Source organism: Podarcis muralis, chromosome 1 (genome assembly GCF_964188315.1).
Source record: "Podarcis muralis chromosome 1, rPodMur119.hap1.1, whole genome shotgun sequence".
Lineage (NCBI taxonomy): Eukaryota > Metazoa > Chordata > Lepidosauria > Squamata > Lacertidae > Podarcis > Podarcis muralis.
The window spans coordinates 77,419,815-77,441,028 of record NC_135655.1 but is presented as its reverse complement, the minus strand read 5'-3'; the positions used below and the strand labels follow the sequence as shown (position 1 = coordinate 77,441,028).

General features: G+C 45.5%; 1 protein-coding gene across 2 annotated transcripts; it reads right to left on the bottom strand.

The window, feature by feature from the left end:
- Window positions 1–417: 417 nt before the first annotated feature.
- On the bottom strand, window positions 418–20,843 carry RNH1 (ribonuclease/angiogenin inhibitor 1). 2 transcript variants are annotated; one of them, XM_028735704.2, is made up of 10 exons: window positions 20,502–20,843; window positions 10,515–10,614; window positions 9,371–9,541; window positions 7,614–7,784; window positions 6,763–6,933; window positions 5,485–5,655; window positions 4,000–4,170; window positions 2,438–2,608; window positions 1,628–1,798; window positions 418–1,056 (listed from the first exon to the last, which is right to left on the bottom strand). In XM_028735704.2, exons 2-10 carry the CDS (start codon window positions 10,598–10,600, stop codon window positions 969–971), a joined length of 1,371 nt encoding a protein of 456 aa, XP_028591537.2. In that variant the 5' UTR covers window positions 10,601–10,614; window positions 20,502–20,843; the 3' UTR covers window positions 418–968. The 2 variants fall into 2 exon arrangements, with proteins under 2 accessions (XP_028591537.2, XP_028591546.2); XM_028735713.2 differs by lacking the exon at window positions 20,502–20,843 and adding an exon at window positions 15,613–15,737.
- Between the last annotated feature and the right edge of the window lie 371 nt (window positions 20,844–21,214).

The window sequence follows — 21,214 nt, the reverse complement described above, 5'->3', positions numbered from 1 at the left end:
TGTAGGCTACCTAGGAATTAAGGCACATTAACCATTTATTCAGGTGAACTGTCATCTTTAGTGTCTCAAGACAGTTACTGAATAATACAAATGAACAACACCCAGAGCACCAACCTTCACGTAAACCTAGTATTACCTTACTACAAGTCCAGCTACACTAATGATATATCATGATTAACTACAATCAGTCAAGAAGAAAAATAGTATACCACTGGTGTTGCACAGAGCCATACTGTATAGGTAATATTTTCTTTTTAACTTGGCTGTGTATATGGGCTTTAAGGAACTCATGAAATGGTACTTCAGGTCTGAGCTTCTGAATATCCAAAGGGACCAAGAGGTGAGCTTTTGGTGTTCTTCATCATCAAAACCATAAAGCCATAAACCAAAATCAAAACCATAAAATCAGAAAGATAGTCTCTTTGCAATCAAACTTTATTTTATATTCCTACAGGGCTAGATTTGTTGATCAAGATACAAAAAGTACACTCCTTGCATTCTCAGCAGAAAATATTAATATCAGAGATACTTAAGGGGAGGGGCAATGTTGCGTCCTAATTTTTGGCAATTAAACAATGGGCATTATTCCCCAATTTTTCTAAAAGTCTCCAATATAGTTCTTCCTAAGGGAAGAGTTTCAAGTCATCTGCAAGTAACCATTATTGCTTTATGGCAGCTGGCAGGAGACGTATTCTACTTTGTGCTGATCTTAGTATTTCCCAAGAGGCAGAAAACCCACCAGCATATGCATTCTGGACTCAGCAGATAATTCCAGAACTTTCCCCATGCTGCCTCACCGCTGAGGTACCAACACATTCCTAGCTTTGAATGTGGTTTCTAGGCATATCACAGCTCCATGAAATCTGGAATCATAAAAGTCCATCATCATATGGTCTGGTGACTTGGTTTACAAAAAGAATCCGACAGAAGAAAAGGCAGCCAAAGTGGTCACAGCAACATTGCACCACTCATGTAACAACTTTAAATCCAGGCTTTGATTCTTCCAGGGCCTTCAGCTCATTATCCACGTCAGCAGTCCAGTAAGTGTCGTACAAACTGCAAGAGAGTTCAGAGGAGAGTTCAGACATTAATGGTACTGAGAAGTCATGCAAAGCAGGTAACCTCCCTTATCTGTAAGAAAGAAGCAGCACACACAACACTCTATTTCCCCAAGGTGAAAGGGCTTCCAATTGTTAACTTCCATTTGTACAGAGACAAGCAGTCTGGCTACAACGCCTGCCACCAATGGAAGTAAAACTTCCTTCAATATTAAAACTAGACAGAGGCTGTTCCTGATGAACAGACCCATGTTTCCAAAGAAGGAAGTCTAGGATTCATATTTTCGTCCAGGGGTACAGAACCTGTGTGCTTCCAGGTGTTGCTGAACTGCTCCATCTCCCATTAGTCCCAGACAGCGCAGCCAATGTAAGGGGTTGTAGTTATGGATGTTGGAGGAATCGACTGAAAATGGGTCACCATGCAGGTTTCATTCTATCTGCTCTTAGGGGTTCAGATGCCATTTTAATTGGGGGGTGCACTTATGGACTTCGTCATCAGACCCACATCTCTGAAACGCCTCCCCCAACCTCATTCCCAATGCCTATCACAGCACAAAAGAGTCACTTACATCAGGTACTTCAGGTTACAGTTGGGACTTCTCACTGCTTCGCAGAGCTTACGCACGCCCTCATCTCCTATATGGCTGTAGCTTACGTCCAGTTCTTGTAGGCAGGGTTTTCCAACGATGACTTCGGCAAGCTTATCGCAGCAAACCTCTGTGAGTTCCGATTGTCCCAGCCTAAGAAGAAGGGCAGAATAAGCACCAGACATATCCACAAGGGAGGAATATCCCTGAAATTGGCTCCTCTGCAGAACCCACAAACAAATTTCACACTGCTGCCTTTCAAGCAAGCATTCAGCTAATGTGAAGAGGAACAAGTCTCGGCCTAGGAAAAACGTAGTTCGCCTTTTAGTTTACCCAAGTGTTCCAGCATTAAAACATGTTCCAAACTGGCAAATTTATTTTTATTAATTGTAAAACTTGTAATTGGGTATTTCACATCACATGCCCTTCTTTTCAAGTATGGCAGGCTGTCACCATAGATGAAACATAGCCATGGAAGAGATCTGCTGCCAAGTATGGCAGGCTTCCTCAACCTCGGCCCTCCAGATGTTTTGAGACTACAATTCCCATCATCCCTGACTATTGGTCCTCCTAGCTAGGGATCATGGGAGTTGTAGGCCAAGAACATCTGGAGGGCCGAGGTTGAGGAAGCCTGCCTTAAGGCAAAACAAAGAGGCACCAGAATGCCAAACAAGGCAGCCCCCTCCCCTCCGTATTTACAGCAATAACACAAGAGTTCTAAGCTCAATAACGTTTTAGAAAAACCTTAACACATTGTTTTCAAGAGAGCAACAAATGTCTAAGGTGACTTACCAGAGGGATTGCAGGTTACAGCTGGGGCTCAGAACTCCTTCACAGAGATCAGTCACTCCTGCATCACACAGATTATTTCCACCGATATGCAGCTCTTTCAAAGTCCCGTTCACGCTGAGAGCAGAGCCAAGGCTCTTGCAACAGGCTGAAGTCAAACCACATTCTCTTAGCCTATGGTAGACAAATAAGAATATCTCTGACAAGCCTGACAACTCTGCAGTGCAATAGGCCATCTAGGGTTACTTTTCCTTTCTGTGGAGTCAATCCTATCTGACCAAAACAATATGAGAAACAGACGCAATACACATCCATTATAACTTTTTAAAATGGTGTCTGTTAGACAACTTGTAGCCATAAACAGATGGTAGATCAACATCAGGCAAATCGCTCCAGCAGAGAAATTAATAGACTGACTGAAGAAGGCAGGAGGATGGGCTGACAATTTTAGAATGGAATTATTTAGTTCCTTCTCCTTAGGTAATGGAGCAGATTCTTCAACAGGGCCACCCTTGACTTATGGCTCCCTCTGAAGGGACACTAAGCTAAATCAGCTGGGAATTATATCAGGCAGGCTTGGATCTAAAAGACAAGGCACAAGGGCAGCCCCATATAGACAGCATTGCAATAATCAAGTCTTGAGATTACCAACTTTTAATAAAAATATTTGTTTTTATATATTTAAAAACTCATGCATCAGTTCTCCATGGTGGTTTTTCAGCAGGGGCTATATTTTGAACTGAACAAAAGGCTGAAGGGTCAGCAACATATGCCCCACTCAATTGCTCCCACATGGGCCTAGATGACAAATCACTTTCTTCTCCTCTTAGGAATAGCCCAACTTTTCATATGTATCATTCCCTTATTATACCCGTATGGCCCAAGTTAAGCCTTCTCACACCTGACATCCCGCTGTTTCAGACTACAACTCCCATCATCCTGACCTTTGGTCCTGCTGGCTGGGGCTGGGGGGAGTTGCAAATCCAAGAAGGGGAGGGCCTGAAGTGAGAGTAGGCTGGCCGAGGTCGCAGACTGTGTGGTGTGGGAGATGCTGTCCTGCCAGACTGCTGACCAGTGGTGAGGAGTCTAGGAGCAGGCAAAAGGCTATCCAATCCATCTGCTCAGCCATTTCCTAGCAGCCCTGATGACCTGGGCACTTTCCTTGCCTTGGCTGACCTCGCAGGAGAACTCAAACAAGTTTTGGCCAACTTGAAACACCTGACTCATAGACTTATTTGAAGAGTGTTGTTGCTGCACTCACCCCCTTAGTAGGAGTAGTTTAATATTTTACGGGTTCCCCCTCCCCCTTCTCTATTTGGTTTTGGTCTGCTGATTTTCTCATGAAAGACAGCTGTTATTGTTCACTGCAACTTGACTTGGTGGACAAAAGCTGTATAAAGGGATCCTTATGATCAGAAGCTGGAATACTGTGTCATGCTGAAAGTCCTCGGAGCCGGACTGATAAATATCCTTAATAGTCACAGACCCATCCTGTTTACTCATGACTTCCTTGTTACACCTGCAAAAAAAAGCCACAACAGAAAAATAAGCCTCCAGCTCCTTACCACAATGACTCAAGTTTAGATTTCGGGTCCTTCAGTCCTTGGCATAAGAACTCCATCCCTGCATCTTTTAGATCATTTCCAATCAAGCTCATCTCCTTGAGAGTCTCTTTGGTACCAATGACATTGGAGAGGTCCTTGCAGCCAGGAGCTGAGATATTGCATTCCCATAACCTGAAATAATAATCAAGTCACTGTCTTTAGTCACTGGCAAGATCTGAAGAGTGTGTTATAGAAACTTCAAGCTGTGTGTGCTGTTTGGAACCCCTGGAGTCCACATGAGCGAGACCGTTTGCTGTATTAAGACAAATCCTCATACACCATGTTTCCCTCCTGCATTAAGCAGGAGCAGCAGACATCTCCAACCAAATGCGTGTGCGGCCTACAATGGAAACCCCATGTCAGCCAAACAGACACCTACCAGAAGCGAAGTGCATTTACCAATGTGTCTAAGCCTGAAAGGTCCAATAACTCCTTAGGGCAGGGATGGCTAACCTGTAGTCCAGTTACTGTTGGAATTCAATGGCCATCAGTCCCAGCCAGGATGGTCACAGGTCAGGGATGTGGTCCAACAATATTGGAAAGCCACAAGCTCCCTGCCCTTGATTACGTCAATAAGTGTGTGCACAATTTGGATATATGACCCTTATTCACTTAAACCTCCACATTTTCTCCCCTGGAAAATTCACCAGTGAAAGAAGCAGGCAGTGCAGAGTTCCACTGATGCAACAGGTCATCCCTGTCCTCCAAGCCTCTAGAACAGATTTTGAGCATTTGCAGAAGGCTGCAGAGGAGGTAAGTTCTGTTGCACAAGCAGAAGTCTATTGCACTAGCAAGAAGAGCAACACTGGATATGAAACATTTAGAGTTCCATCTGCAAAACTTGTTTGGCAAACATTTATTTGGAGTCCTAGGAATTCACATTGGTGAAAAAAACGATTTACGGAGGATAGAGCCTTTACCATTGATTCCCATTGGCACTGCAAGAGTTTTAAAAAGCTCTGTTTTTCCAGGGCTGGGAAATGTACAGGCTTGCAGGAATGAAGTTTATGAGACTGAATTCTGCACGTTTTGTAACATGAGCACCTTTCAGGATCAGACATGTAGTTAAACAGATCTGGCTCCTACAACACACAATTCAGTATCCACCAGCACAACACAACCCACTATCTATTGCATTACAAAAAGGTACACATCTAGAAAAAAGTAGAAAAGGAGGTAAAAAATTACAAGGTTTATAAAGATATTATCAAAAAGGTACATGGAAAATATTTGAATTACACAGAAATTATTTAACTGGCACAGGAATTCTTTACAAGATGCATAGTAAAAAGACACATGAACACTCACATAGGGACACGAAAATACTGCAACCACAGTGACACTATTTGAAAACCAAGAAAGATTATATATATATTTTTAGAAAATAGTCCGCTCTTGTGACAGCCTAGTTGACAAGCTACACCTGCTGTAGATAAAGCCACTTACCACAGCTTGCGTATTTTGCAGTTGGGATTCAAGGCCCCCTGGCACAAGAGGGATACACCTGCGTTACCAATCTTGTTCTCGCCTATGCAGAGCTCAGTCAAGGACGGCTTTGAACTTAGCACAGCACTGAGGTCCCGACAGCTGGCAGGTGTGATGTCACAGCTCTCCAGTCTGCAGGAAAGCAAGAAGCCAAAGCCCAAATTACGTTCCGTTCAGCAACCCTGCCCACAGCTGCTGCCACACACTAGCAGATGCACACATTATTTCAATTTTGCCAAAACTGCAGTTTTATTGGTCAGTAGTGAAACGCCTTAGAGGCTTATTGAGCACTGCAAACCCCTCCCCCCCAAAAAAACCCTTATTGAAATGATTGTGCATCAAGAATTGCAGTAGAATATGCAGTGTGTGTGTTTCTTTGCCATGAGATGGTTTTAGGAGAAAAGAAAACCTTCAATTGATTTTATTCGGAAGTGGCATCACATTAATCTTAAAGGAAGATTCCAATGCGCTGTAAAATTGCATATACAGTCGTACCTTGGCTTTTGAACAGAATGCGTTCCTGAAGTCCGTTTGACTTCCGAAACATTCAGAAACCAAGGCACGGCTTCCAACTAGCTGCAGGAGCGTCCTGCAGCCAATCAGAAGCTGCGGAAGCCGTGCTGGACGTTCAGCTTCCAGGCCAAAGTTCGCAAACTGGAACACCTACTTCCGGGTTTGCGGCGTTTGAGTTCCAAGTTGTTCGTGAACTAAGCTGTTTGAAAACCAACTGTAACATGTCACGCACACTGCCAAGACTTCTGCTTTAAGGGCCACAATTACAGAGGTTGCAGCAAGCAGGCATTGTTACACCCCACCCAAACCAATTTCTCCCCCCAAGTTACCCAGGAACCAGCTGAGCAGTTACAGAGAGGGGGCTGCTCCTTCTGCGACTTGTTGCATCAAAGCCCTCCACATGCATTGAGGGGGGAGCTCCCATTGAAGCTTCCTTCACTCGGCAGATAACCAGACTTTTCTTCTGAATGGTGCCCCTCACTCTGAAGGCTCATGAGAGCCACGAGGAGCTTGCATAACTGCCCAAGCGGTTCTGATCGCCGGCAAAAATGCAGGAAGCACTGACAGAACCAAAGAGGTGAGCACTTCCAGAGCAGCCATGAAAGTTGCAGGAGAGACCATGGCTGCTGGTGAAGGATGTGTGGCAGGTGCAGTGAAGCGGGTGCAGCCTAAGCAAAAGGGGCTGAGCCTGGGGAGAGAGCCAGGGGTTGGAAAGAGAGGCCTTACTGCAGTGATTGCAGGTTACAGTTGTCGTCCAGCACGCCCTGGCAAAGCTGCTTCACTGCGGCATCCCCTAGTTTGTTGTTGCTCAGGTTGAGTTCCTTCAGGGATGGCTTGGTGCGCAGGGCAGAGCTGAGAGCCTCCACGTTCTCTGCTGAGAGCTCACAGTACTCCAGCCTATAGGAGAAGAACAGAGAAGACCACCACCCCAATAGATAATAAGGAGCCTCAAACAGTCTGGTATTTTCAAGCACAAACTTCCTCCTTCTGAACACACATCTGGACCAGCCCTCCACAACCTGGTGCCTCCAGAGGTTTGGGGGAGCTCCGTTGTCCATCATTCCCACCCAGTATGGTCAATAACCAGGGATGATGGGACCTGTAGTCCAAAAAACAACTGGAGACTCCCAGGTTGAGGAAAGCTGATCTAGACACAATGATTGTTCATGGAATTGTTTTAATGCATAGTTTATACTTTAATGTTTGTGTTGTTAGTTTGTATACCTGTTGCTTAAGAAGCTTATTTTGGCATTAAGGAGTTTATTAATTATTATTAATAGTAAACATTTTCACCCGTACCAGCTCTGATCTCTCAATCTCTCTTGGATATTGTTATCAGAAAGTGTGTGTAGATCTGAGAAAAGACACTGTACAAAACACACTTTGTATGACTTTTTACAAGCAATTGGGGGGTGGGGAAGAATTGTTCACCATCAGCCTCAGCTGTTTTCATCCAACTCCTTGAGGGTAACCCACGACCATGGCAAGATGCATCTGAGTTCGAAAAGAGATGCTTTCTAACTTGAGAAATCTTCTCAGCCAAGAGATCTTTGCTAACAAATCTAGTCGTCACTTACTGAAGCTTCTCCAGCTGGCAGTTGGGATCCAAAAGTCCCTGGCACAAGATCTTAACTCCTGCTGTGCCCAAAGTGTTGTCTCCCAGGTGAAGCTCAGTCAGGGATGGCTTGCTGCTGAGCACAGAACGGAGACTCTCGCAGCAGCCTTTGGTGAGGTTGCAGTTCTGCAGCCTGGAAGAACAAGGCAGAGTTAAGTCAGCCTCCCTAAAACTCCTCATTTATTGTTTTACCTTGACGCCTTCAAATATTATTTGAAATACACTGTACAATTCTGTGTTTGCATAAGACTATATCCTAAGCTTACATCTATAAATTCTCTGCAGATGATACTGATGCCCAGGGGAACCAAATATTAACGCTGCTGTCTTTTGAGTGGGCAAAGGCCATGTATGTCCCTTAAGAGTTATCTCAAGGGCACAAAGCTTCTCCAACCACAGCTCCTTTGTGCTATAGGCCCCCTGCCCCCCTTGATTTTTGCCTGCCTTATAGGTTTACGGACTGACTTAGAAATGTTTGTTGGCTTTTGTTAGATGCAACACAAGGAATCCCACAGCAGAAAAAGAATCCCTATACAGTGTGTTTCAAGCAGTACCAGCCCAGCAGGTATGTAGAAAAAATGCTGCCTAACAAGTCATAACACTTAACAGAGTTTTCAAGAGGAAAAACAGAGGAGCCAACCCTCTGCACTCCTCTTCCCAGTCATGTAACTAGAGACACCATCCCCTTCACAGTGATATTTTCTATATATTCAAGCCGTGTGTTATAACTGCAAACTGTGGTAGGAGAAAACAGCCTACAATATCAGAGACTGCACTGCACTAGTGCAGCCCAGACTGACGGGGGCCATTTAAGTCATCAAGCCATAAAGCCATATGATCAGGAAGGCCGTAATTGCCATTTGAAGAACAGCAATTCCAGACACATTTTACTAGAAGCCACTTTCCAGACTGCTCTCTGGGGTGCTGGCGCTAAAACCGAAACACATTGTTTCAGTTGCCAGGATGAGCTTATGAACACAAAGCCCTCTTGACACTTGAGATGTTCTTTGATCTGCTACCAGTTTCATATCTCCAGGTGCCCAGTACCACTTCACGCAATTCAGGAGTAGTCACAGAGATCCATTCCTTGTCCCATATGAAGCCAATAAGCCCATGTGAGCTTTGGAAGGCGTGAGAGCTGGAAGAACTCAGCATCTAACCCCAAATAGGTAGACAGACAGACAGGAGCCCAAGTTCTGCAATCTAACCTATTGGATCACTGTGAAGGTGAATCAAGGTGTGGCAGTCTTTTTAGAGTAGGCAAAACAGCACCACTACTTCTGGGCAATGTTGGAGGGGAAATACATTTTAATGTATTTTTAATCTCCTGTTGGAAGCCGCCCAGAGTGGCTGGGGAAGCCCAGCCAGATGGGTGGGATATAAGTAATAAATTAATAAATTATTATTATTATTATTATTTATTTCCCCGCCTACTTTTATGCCAGCCTAAGCAAATGGTTTGATTATAGGTTAGCAGAGGTCCCCCAGTCCAGCTGCTCCAGGAAAAACTCATACAGTGGTAACTTGATGGGAAGAATATAAGAAGCAGAGACCACAGTTCAACAATAGCAAAAATAGTTTAAGCCCAAAAGGAATTCTGAGCCACTTTCTTAGCCAGAAGGGAATTTATCACTAACAACCTTCCTACTGTGGACATTTCCATCTGTGGAGACCTTCGGCTAACAAAACTTAAGCCATGACAGATTGTAGAGGATTTACCATAGTTTCTGAAGGTTACAGCTTGGACTCAGCAATCCTTCGCACAGCAACTCTACAGCAGCATCTCCCAGTTCATTGTTGTTCAATTTGAGTTCAGTCAGTGTTTGCTTTGTGCTCAGAAAGGCGCAGAGATCTTTACAATGACTAGCTGATAGACTACAGTCATCCAACCTGAGAATGAAGGGGAAGAGGAGCCGGGTGTTAGCTCTAACAAACCAGCTGAGAGAAACATTTCTCCTCTACAGAATTCTTTTCCCCCCTTCCAGCCTGATTTGGAAGATTTCCAGAATATTTGAACAACAAAAGGTGAAATCCAACATTGTCTATCAGCAAATTGGAACCCTTGTTACAGCAGATTCCCCATATACCCTTAAGCAGTGCTTTTTTTCTTAAAAAAAATGTTCGAGGTACTCATTTTGACTCAATATAGTCACCATTTTATAGTTCAAATTGGGGAAAATAAATATAGTAAATGGACAAAAGTACAAAGATTCACAAAATGTTTAGAGGTATGCGTACCTCTGAGTCCCCCCCCAGAAAAAAGCACTGCCCTTAAGCCTCCCATGCACGCACAAAATAAATCTGCAACAATAAAATAATTCAACAAGGAATATGATTTTCAAATGAAACAAGAGCAGACAAAAATGGCTGCTGGCTAGAAACAATTAAGTTAGACATTGCTTTCATTCACATGCAGCACTATGCCAAACCATGGCTTACAGCAGTGATGGTCAAACTTGGCCCTCCAGCTGTTTTGAGACTACAATTCCCATCATCCCTGGTCCTGTTAGCTAGGGATGATGGGAGTTGTAGTCCCAAAAAAGCTGGAGGGCCAAGTTTGGCCATCACTGGCTTACAGGAACAAGCCAAAATCATATCTGACTTGCTCCTTCCCCTCTGTGTGCTGCTGCTGCCACGGTGAACTTGGGCTTGTCTCTCCCAGACAAACCATGAGCAGTTAACCAAGAACAAAACTTGGTAACTGATAAATGAGAATGTGAAATCTGGTTGTGAGAAGCATCTCTAGGTATTTTGGGGCAAGCAAGCATTACACCAGCTCAAGTTCCATCGGAATGGAACCCCTGCAGTTGTGAGACTTTATGCACACCTTAACACACATGGGTTTCGCTGACATTTTACTTACCTGATGGTTTTGTATTGGCTCAGGGTTGGAAGAAGTTCCTTCCAGCTGGACCCACTGAGCTCTTTGGACTGGATGTCAAGGTCCATTTTTGATGCAACAGCTGGAGAGAAGGGGGGGAGAGAGGTGTTATTTCCCTACAACAAGGGTCAAGGGGAAGGCTATTGTTCCCATTCAAACTACAGCGTTTTTGTTTGCTTGTCTATAGCAGAAGCCACTATGCTGCCCTCCACATGTTGATGAACTCCAACTCCCACCAGCCTCTGCCACCAAAAATGATGAGTGCTGACAGCCCAACAGCAGCTGGCGGCCTCACTGCTGGCCATCCCTGGTCTACAGCATTTGCAGCTATCTCAGTTGCAAGCAAGAATTTCTCAAAAGAAAAACTCCTGCACTTGCTCAAGAGCTAGCCCCCTGCTGAAAGGTCCTGTTTGTGGCCACTTGCAACTTAACCCAAAGAGGCCCCTTCTTAACAAGAGCTGATGCAACAGCCCGAAAGCACACACATGAATCATGCAACGCTTTTGTCTCTCTGCCGACAACTGGTCTTAACCACATTTACTAGAAGTGAACCTCTGAAGGGCAATGTTTCAACATTTGTAAACTTTAGCCTCATTCTGAAGGCGACTACATTCCTGATCTGCACAGCCTATATTTGTAGTGAATATGCGAGTTTAGAGAGGGCCCTTTGTTAAATGGAGCTGGCACTATGTTTACTCTGCAACTCTGGTATTTGGTACTGTTAATCTGGACCCTGCTAGGCCTGCAGCACCAGCAACTGCACTGGGTTTAACACACACAGCACAGCAGCCACGATGGATCAAATCGGATACGCCATTTCTTTGGTAATTCATGATCTACATCTTATGTAGCTCTGCCCGTATGAGCAATAAAATTAATACAAAAGATGGAAAATTCCACCTTCTGTTCCAGTTCTCAATAGATATAAAAGGTGTATTGAGAACCGTACTGTGATGTCAGTTGATTCATTCTGAAAGTGTTTTTTTCAGGGTGAGTGTTTTTCTTCTTCTTTCCTTTCCTGATACTTGCTCTGCTTCATGTTCTTTCTCTCACCTGGTGGCCACAAGATCTTGGCCTGCTGTAAGTATGACTCCCTATATTCCTTGGGAGGGGTGGCTTTAAAAAAGAAAAAGCTTCATGAGATCTTCTCATAAACCTCCCACATCACACTTGGTTTGGTGCCAAGGTTAGGCCAGGATTTCTGATATCACTTTGCAAAGTGATAGAACTATTCTATCATTCTCTCCAAGGGGTTCACGTTATAATCAGCTTAATACCATCACAAACCACTCCCCTGAACTCCAGGCATTTGGTACCCTTGGGGTTTCTTCCCCCTTTTGAAATTTCCAAATGAAATTTGATATAAGGTTAATCAGTGCTTTTTTTCTATAGAAAAAAGTTGCCGGTACTCACAATGAAGTTGTTACAATAAGTGCCACACTTTTAGCCTTTTGGGGGGAAATGGTGCTGGTACTATGTACCTTTCAGTACCTCCAGGGGAAAAAAGCACTGAGCTTAATTATTCTGGGTTGAAGTGCTGTTACAAGACATTTCTGAAAGCTGATTCACCAGTGAGCTGGCAGAGAAAGCACATTTCATCAGCTCCAGAAAACCCAACCCAAATGCCCAACCTAACGACTGGATATTCCCAATAACTTTTCCTGGAAACAACACAGAAACAGACTCTGTGAATACTTGTCAAGCAGGTCACCTGGTATTAATATTGCTGTGCCTCAGAAGCTAGCAACATTAAACAGTTTTAACGAAGCACTCACCTATGTGCTTCTCTCTCTCACCTCCCTTTTCATAGTACAAAGCAGACACTGGATACTGCAGCCAGGAAGGGAAGTGGGACAGGTGAGCTAATGGTGCTTCACCATACCCTGTCATTTGTCCGCTCAAATTACTTTCCACCAGCTTTGGATAGAAAAAGAGCTAGGAAAGATATGTGGTGGGGAGCCTATATCTTTCTCCCAAATGGGCATGGGATGATTTTGAGCAGTAATAGTAGAAGGAGACAGAGTTACCTACCTACAACACTTTTCCTGTGCCTGATCACAGATTATGAAACTGTCTGGGGGCAAAAAAAAAAAAACCCTCCCAAGTAATAGTTCACAAATTATCTGCCTGGTTTGGCCATCAAAGGACATCCATATATATATATATATATATATATATATATATATATATATATAATATTGATCTGTGCCGCATATTCTTTTTGTAGGCTGATAAACTGCACAGAGAGACTCTCAAGTCTTGGGGAGGTATTTGGCCATATGATATTCACTTCCAAGTAGTTCCACTAGAAAAGTTTGAATAACCAGTTTACTACTGATCACCTTTAAAGGAAACAGACCACATTGTCAGCATGTTGCTGGACATATCAAAGAAGGAAGCGTTCCCTAGAGATCGCCAACTGTGCCCATACAATGCTTCCGGCTTGAACCATCTGCCTGCAAGAACCTTGCAAATTCCAGTAACGTCACTAGAAATTGACAGTTCCTTCCATTCACAGAGTTGCAAGGGACCAGGGGGGTCATCTAGTCCAACCCCCTGCAATGCAGGAATCTTCCACCCAACATGGGGCTCGAACCCACAGCCCTGAGATTAAGAGCCTCGGGCTCTACCAATGGAGCTTTCAAGCCACATCATATCCTCCCACTTTGCACAGATGAACTTTGGCCCCTCTCCAGGTAACTTTGTACCTCAATTTGTGCACTTTGTTGTTCCATCTGTCAAAACATGGCAATGCGTATAAAGCTCTGGTGGCTTCCAACTAGAAAAAGGACCATATCCGCAGATTCCCAGAACTCGGGGCACAGATTCAATGCTTCGCCCATGTTACCATTTTATTGCCTTCTGGAGGGATACTCTTGCACTATAGCACAATGAAAGCATGCGCTCACACATGGAGCATTTGAAGTGTGGAAAGTAGCAAGATTACAGGAAGAAGCACCAATTGGAAATGAAGCAGTATGCCTACTCCGAAATCTCAGCAGGCACAAACCATATTGAAAGTGGGGTCATGTATCATCAGCCCTATACCATCATGAGCCCAAATCGTAATGAATGTACAATAAAAAGGACACCTGAAGCCTGTTCTCTTTTCTACCCCCTGTTGCGATGGCTGGAAGAGACCACTAGTTTCTAGACATCAGCTATTTATAGCTGCACACACCCTTTTGGATAATTAGGCATCTAGGGATTTTCCATCCTTGCAACTCTATTCCCTTTCCCGTTTACATCATGCATGCAAATACAACATATGCAATGCCTGCCAACTCCCAGTCGTTAAGAGGAAAAATGTACCAAGTTGATAGGCTTCACTCAAAGGAAGCTGCTGGTTTTTGACAGCCATTATTTTACAATGGCACAAACGATGGTCCTTCACTTGTTCCAGGGATGGGAAATGTGTGGGTGTCCTTCTCTTTGGCTGTTGGCTACCTCCCACCACCCTTAACCATTGGCAATGCTGACTGGGACTGATGGGAATTGGCATCCAGGGAGCCACGGGTTCCTCATCTCTAACTTATACCAACAAAGAGCTGGACTATATGGTCCTATCTAATATGATACGATCATAGAGGTTTATCATAGAATTGTAGAGTTGGAAGGGACCGTGAGGGTCATCTAGTCCAATCTCCTGCAATGCAGGAATCTTTTTGCCCAATGTGGGGTTCGAACCCCTAACCCTGAGATTAAGAGCTGCCAGAGACCTATTTGTGAAAGCAATCGGGTAATACTTTATGCCTCTCAACTGAACAGTCAAGAGCTCCAGTTTGTGGGGTGGGGAGAGAAACCAAAGCAAGCATTGGGAGGCTGGTTGTCAATTGCCTAGTAGTTGTGAGTTGTTTTTTATCTAGATGCCATGAACAATTAAAAGGAAATTCAGCGAGTTTGATTCCTGTGTTAGAGCATGAGCAACAGCTGACAATAGGCAATGCAGGGGAATGCCAACCACATGCTTTTCAAAACTGAAGCGCACTGCAAAACGCACAAAACCTCAGGTCACAAAACAGCCTGATGCCAGCAGTTGAGCAAAGCTAGCTAATGAAACATAAAATGCTGTTCACAGAGAAAACCGACATTCTTTTGGAACCATTTAAGTACCAGATTCATAGAGCTTGGGCAAGGGCCTTGCAAAGCCCAGCCCTCTGCTCTGTGCAGAAAACCCAGAGCGGGAGCATCCCCAAACAGACCTGGGAGTCTGGCCTCTGCGTGAAAGAGACAGACCCTGTCTTCCCTCAGACCAGCCTTTGCTAACCTGGTGGCTTCTGGGTCTTGCTGGAATACAGCTCCCTTCAGCCCCAGACAGCTCACCTAACCAAGATCTGACACCCTCCAACTTCAGCTCCACAAGTTGGCAGCGGAAGGTTTCCATGACAACTTCCAAACACACAAAAGACAGATCACTGGTGCCATTTATCCTCTCAAAGGATGAGAGCGGGAAAGCAACAAAACCCACCCATTTCTTACTGTGTTGCTACTTTGAAATGCCACCACTGTCCTTTGCAAATGGGAGGGAGGAATCCTCTATATCCCCCAGTGCGAGTTCGTCCAGCACAAAGTTTCCAATATAATGTTATTATTAAGAAACTGAGCCACCGCTGCACACTTTCTGCCATATTAAAGGGGCAGAACTTCCGGGGAAATGAGCTGACGGCTCATTAAAGTCATGCTATTTTAAATCGGGGAGGGCGGCTATTACAGCATATAAATGACAATGAATTGAGTTTATTTCACTGAAGCCCGAGAGCAAGTACTCATTCCTAGCTAGGAACCATTTTTCCAGCCCCGATCGGCCACTTTCTGCAGTGTCAGGCTCAACAAGGAAGAGGCTGGAGTGCCTCCCTCTTTCCTTGCGACACAAACGCGTCAGAAGCGGGTTAATTAAAAACAGGAACTCAATGCCAGCCTTGCTTTCCAACCCCGCTGCCTAAACTAGAAATCTATTTTTTGCGCGCATCTCAGGCACCTATGACACCTGGTTTAAAACAAAAAACAACAACCCGACCACGCAGTACTTGTTGGCCAACCCCAATACCTTGAAAAGAGAGCGAGGTCTGCGCTTACTTACCCGATCTTCGGCCCGCGCGGAGAACCAACCCAAATACAGCTCTGCCGAAGCCAAGCGCCAGCGCCGCCGCCGCCCGAAACGCAATAAATAGCTTCTCGGCCAACCCGCCCCTAACGGGAAGCGCTGGAACTAATGTGCCTAGCCGCGCCCCCTTCTGGGCGGCAAAGGGAGAGGTTGGGCCACGGGGATCGCACGCCTACGGAGCCGGCTGTAGTAATTAGACGGGCTCTGCTTTCCCCGCAACCAAGACGGAGCCGATTCTGTTTGGGCAAGCTCGACTCCCAGGGCGCCACGTGAGGCTTTCCCAGGTGTGTGGTGACGCATCAGTCTCCTCTTTGGAAGAGTAATCGCAGCAGCCACAGGCGGAAGGGAGTCCTGCTGGTTTTCTACGAGTCCCCTTGTTTTTACAATACCAGAGGTGCGAACGCCTTTGCTAAGATCTGGGATAGCTCTGACTTGCCCAGAGTCTGTAAATCTACCTCTCGATTAGGTTGTCACATCCTTGCTTTCGACCATTAGTGTGACATTCAAGAGGTGCAGATTCCCCCCAAAAGCAGGAAGCCTATCCCAGGTTGCCAAATTGCCAAAATTCAAAACTTATAAATTTGTCACACACACCCTGAGATTTTATTTATTTTTTAAGAAGTCCAAGCAAACAAGGTTCATGTTTTAAGAACCTGATGCTGGAAGGCTGAAGTTTTCACAATTTTCTTCACAGGTTACTTTTGAAAGCGTGTCTTTATGCTTTTCTGAAAACAGATGAACCTGTGCAACAAGCAAACTTTTGACCACTGTCTTATACTTCCAAGCATGAATTTTCACACACAACACTGCAATATATCCCATCTGTACAAAATAGGTCCAGTGATAACCTTCTGCATTGAGGAGGAAGGGGCCATGCTATTCATCTCCTCTAACTGGCTAGGGGTGATTGACAGGTTATCCTGGTATACACACTGGAAGGATGCCTCTTTGAACTCAGCAGGCCTTACTCCTAAGTAAACATGTATAGGATCAGTATAGGATCAGGCTGCAAGTGTGCCCTGGATATGCTCCCACAGAGGAATAGTAAGTAGAGCAGAGGAGCATGGCAGCCAAAACATTTTAATGAACACATACAACTAAATAAGGTTTTCAAAATGGGACTGAGAGAGCATTGCTGCTGTTCACCATTTCTGAAAAATAACTAGAAGTGTACTCTTGCCCAGAAGAGGTATAGCAGGGTGTGTATAGGTGAGTAAAAATAAATAAATATCCCACCCATCATATGGCATAATGCCAAAGACAATTTCCAGGAGTACCTCAGATAAACACAATTCATGTTATGAGGCAAATAATGTTATGTTCATACCTGAAGCATAAAGTCCTAGAAGCATCTCTCCTCTTCCATAGCAAGAAAAATATAACAACAACAACCTAAATAACTAACAATTTGTTACCCATTTAGGACATTCAAAATCTAGAACCTGAGGTGGCTGCCTCACACTGATAAACGGCAACTGCCACCCCTTGTCCCCATGGGCATCCATACATGTAGGTAAAAATCAGCTGTTCTTGTTTGTCCACAAACCTATAAAAAGATGGAGACAGAGCTGATGTGGGCCATGGAACACTGATAATTGTCTGTCTCCTCCATTCTCTTCTCCTTCTGCCTGTGTAATCAATTTCAGACCTAGCCCAAGGCTGCCAGGTCTTTTCATACAAGCTTCTTTCAGAAATCCTCTGTTAATTAAGTGCCCTACACTTTGTCCCCCTTTGGAAGCACCTAGCTTTTTACCAGAAGGTTCTTCCAGTTGAATTTGTTTCTGGCCATACACAAATCCCATATTCTGTCCTGGTGTATCCTCCCACAGCCTTGGACTGCTCCCCTGTCCATACCTGTTCAACAGTGTGGTGACCTTCATTAGTCTTAAGTAATTCCTGACATCCTTTTAAAAGACAACTGCCTATGAAGGAAATTCCAGTTTCCTCTTTTCGTAAATGCCTCCAGCAAAGATTACTTTGTTCTCTGATTTCACAAGTTCTAGTTCCTCTTACAACCGCCTGACCTAAGGAGAAGCAAAGGGCTGTTCTTCAGCTTTGCAGTTTGAAACAGGTACCGGGTGGAATTCAGTGTTGCATTATGTTAAACAATCTGTCTGCACAACCTTCTTGGGGAGTGTGAAACGGGAGTCTGGTAGAGCATAGGGATGGAGGAATAGGAGTTGTGAGACGTGGTGCTCTTCCACACTTCCACTTGTCCTGCCACTTTCCTCTGGGTAACCCCACTGTTTACTGCCAAATTAGAACATACATCAATCAGTTTTTCTATGGATTGACATTTGTTCTGATTCAGCAGTAAGCAGCGGATTTTCCTGGAGGAAGCAATGGGGCAAATGGAAAACCTCTCAGACCCGTGTTTTCTAGGCACAGAATAAGCAGAAGTGTGGATGAGATCTTAGTGCAAAAGGAAGAAATTTCAGGGGCTACAGGGAGAGTCTGTTAGGGAGGCAGATGCAGAGAGAAAGGTTCTGTAGGTATGCATTTCCATGGGCTTTTTTAGGGGTGGGGTGGGGAAACCCAAATAAAGCATTGAAAGGGGGAACACCCTAGTCATGGGTAAGCAAACTAAGGCCCGGGGGCCGGAGCGGGCCCAATTGCCTTCTAAATCTGGCCTACGGACGGTCCAGGAATCAGCGTGTTTTTACATGAGTAGAATGTGTCCTTTTATTTAAAATGCATCTCTGGGTTATTTGTGGGGTGTAGGAATTCGTTCTTTCCCCCCAAAAAATATAGTCTGCCCCCCCCCCGGAGGTCTGAGGGACAGTGGACTGGACCCCTGCTGAAAAAGTTTGCTGGCCCCTGTGGCCTAGTCTCTCACCAAAAAACAAACACCTGAGCAGAATTGTGCCTGTACATTTTGCCTCCTAGCTCAGGTTCTACAAATTCTAGAAACTTGCTCATTTTAAATGATAACTGGGGATCTGGAGATTATGTTTTACCAGGGGAGGAGAAACTGCCATGTTTGTGGGATACCTGTTGGGCTCCAGTAATGCAGGCTGTGCAAGCTCTGAAACACCAACATATTTATGTACTTAGCACCGAGACTTATGAACTTTGGCCAGTTTCTTGACAAAAGACATTGCACCATAGCACTGATGGTAAACTTCTTGCTGCAGTGTATGTAGACTCACAAGGCTCTGACGGATAAGGTCATCCCAACCCATTCAAAAGTCTTATGATTTTAACAGCATGATTATTCAAACCATCTAAATTGGAGGACTTGATTTTACATACTAAACTTCTTGCTTCGGTGTGTCAGTGCTATATTGATTTTAGCGTGGCTGTGCCTATGCACACTGAGAATAAGTCCCATGGAATTGACTTACATCAAGAAGTCTGTTATTGAGCAACCTGAAGCTCTTTGTGGCAGTGACTGGCTGGTGCCAGGGAGTGGGTGGGTGGGTGTTATTCTGCTTGCATCTTGCTCCTCCTTTGTCTTGGGTTGTAGGAGCCACCCTCATCATTCTGCCCGGATACTGAGGTCCAGCTCCGAGGGCCTTCTGGCAGTTCCCTCATTGTGAGACGTGAAGTTACAGGGAATCAGACAGAAGACCTTCTCAGTATCTGCACCCATTCTGATGTCAAAGAGTGGCGGCGGCCTGGGAACAATTCCAAGGGCCATCTGAAGAAGACTAGGGGCCACATTCAGGCCCCAGGTTTCCATCCTTGCCATAGGCACCTGGTTGGCCACTGTGGGGAACAGGATGTTGGCTCAGCAGGGCTCTACTCAAATAAATCCAGTCCCTTTGGAATAAATGGGGCTTTGGCTCTTACCTTTTTTCTAGACTGGGGCAATTGCTATTGAAAAACTGTCCTGGCAAATCTGCTGAGTAGTGGGGTAGAACTCTTTTAAATAAACAAAGCAGACAAATGTTCCCTGTGTCCTGCATCACGGTGGACACTATTTGGGTATGAGGTAGTGCCCTTAAGAAACATTAGGAAGCTGCCTTTAACCGACTCAGACCATTGGTCCATCTTGCTCAATACTGCCCACACTGACTGGCAGCTACTCTCCAGGGCTTCGGACACGGTTCTCTCCCAGCCCTCCTTAGAGATGCTGGAGATTGACCTTCTACAACTGTGGTTCCTAACATGGGGCACATGCCCCACAGGGGGGCAATTTGATTTTTAAGGGAGGCAATTCGAAAATGTGTTAGACCAAGTTAATGGCCTTTTAGGTTTTCTCCACGTGAATCGGAGTTCACTTTTTGAATAATAAGAATTATATGTCGCGGGGGGGGGGCATCAGGATTTTAGGTGGGGCATGGCCAATAAAAGGTTGAGAACCACTGTTCTACAAGCAGAGCAGATGTTCTCCACCCCACAGAACTTGCGGGGGGGGGGCGGGGCTTCTCCTTCTCTGACTTATTCCGAGCGCTAATCCACGAAGCAGGAAACGGCGTCCTCGCTTTCTAATGACTCATCCATCCCAATCCACTTCTCCAGCCTCATCATGAGTTGGCACTGGAAAATAGTGCGCCATCCCCGGCTGCTGCAGGCGGCTTGCTGACCGCGCCCTTCTTGCATTCGCTACCGATACTCCTAAACGCTTGCATCCCTAGTTGGAGAAATCCCAGAGGGATCGCAGGGCGGAGAACTCGGACGCAGCGCCCTAAGCCACAGCGTAGCAGCAAACTGCGCGAAAGCACCCGCGTTCCTCTAGCGGCGGCCTGTGCTTGAGGTCAACAACCGAACAGATAGCCTTTCTTTTTTGCACAAAGAAGCGCCATCGCGCCCTTTTATGACCGCCTTGGCCCTCAGATCGACTCTCTGCGCGCATCCCTCTCTAAGCCAGCCGCCCAAAGCTCCTTTAAGCAACCCCAGCTTGCCCGGCCTGCCATACTTACTGCGCGGGTCTGCCTTGGCAAGGAAGCTGCTGGGAAACGTCAGCCGGATACTTCTTACTCTCCGCCTGCTGGTATCCGCGCAACCGCCAGAGTTTGGGCTCCGCGCGCTTCCGCATTGCCAAATCGCAAGGAAACGCCTTGGATTGGCGTGTAAACTTGCTTGGGTTTCTAACGGATGTATGCCCCCGATCCTTCCTTCCTACACGTGTTGGAGTGGGGCAAGATCAGCAAAAGACACGCAGCAAGGGTGGCTAGTGTGTATGAACAAGTACAGTTCTTTAAAAGAAGCGGGGGTTAAGAAAGGTATGCCGGAAAGTAAAGGGACTGGAAGCCCCCGCTGTTAGGTATTTATTGCATTTATACCCGACCACTTTCTCGAGGGGGCGCACATGGTTCTCCCCTTGCTCATTTGATCCCCGCAACAACCCTGCTGCAAGGCTGTGATTGGCCCAAGGTCACCCATTGTGAGCTTCATGGCCAAGGGGGGCTTTAAACCCTGGTCTCCCCCCAGTGGTTTTCCCGGTCCGACACTCTAACCACTACACCACACTGGTTCCGCGCGATCACTGATGCGCTCCGATTCCGAGTACTGGAAGCAACGTCACCCCTTTACAGACGCTTTTGCTATCTACCGACAGCCCTGGAAAGGCACGGCGCATGCGCACAATTTGGTCCAGGCCTGCTGCTGGAATGTTGTAAAACTGCCGCAAGGT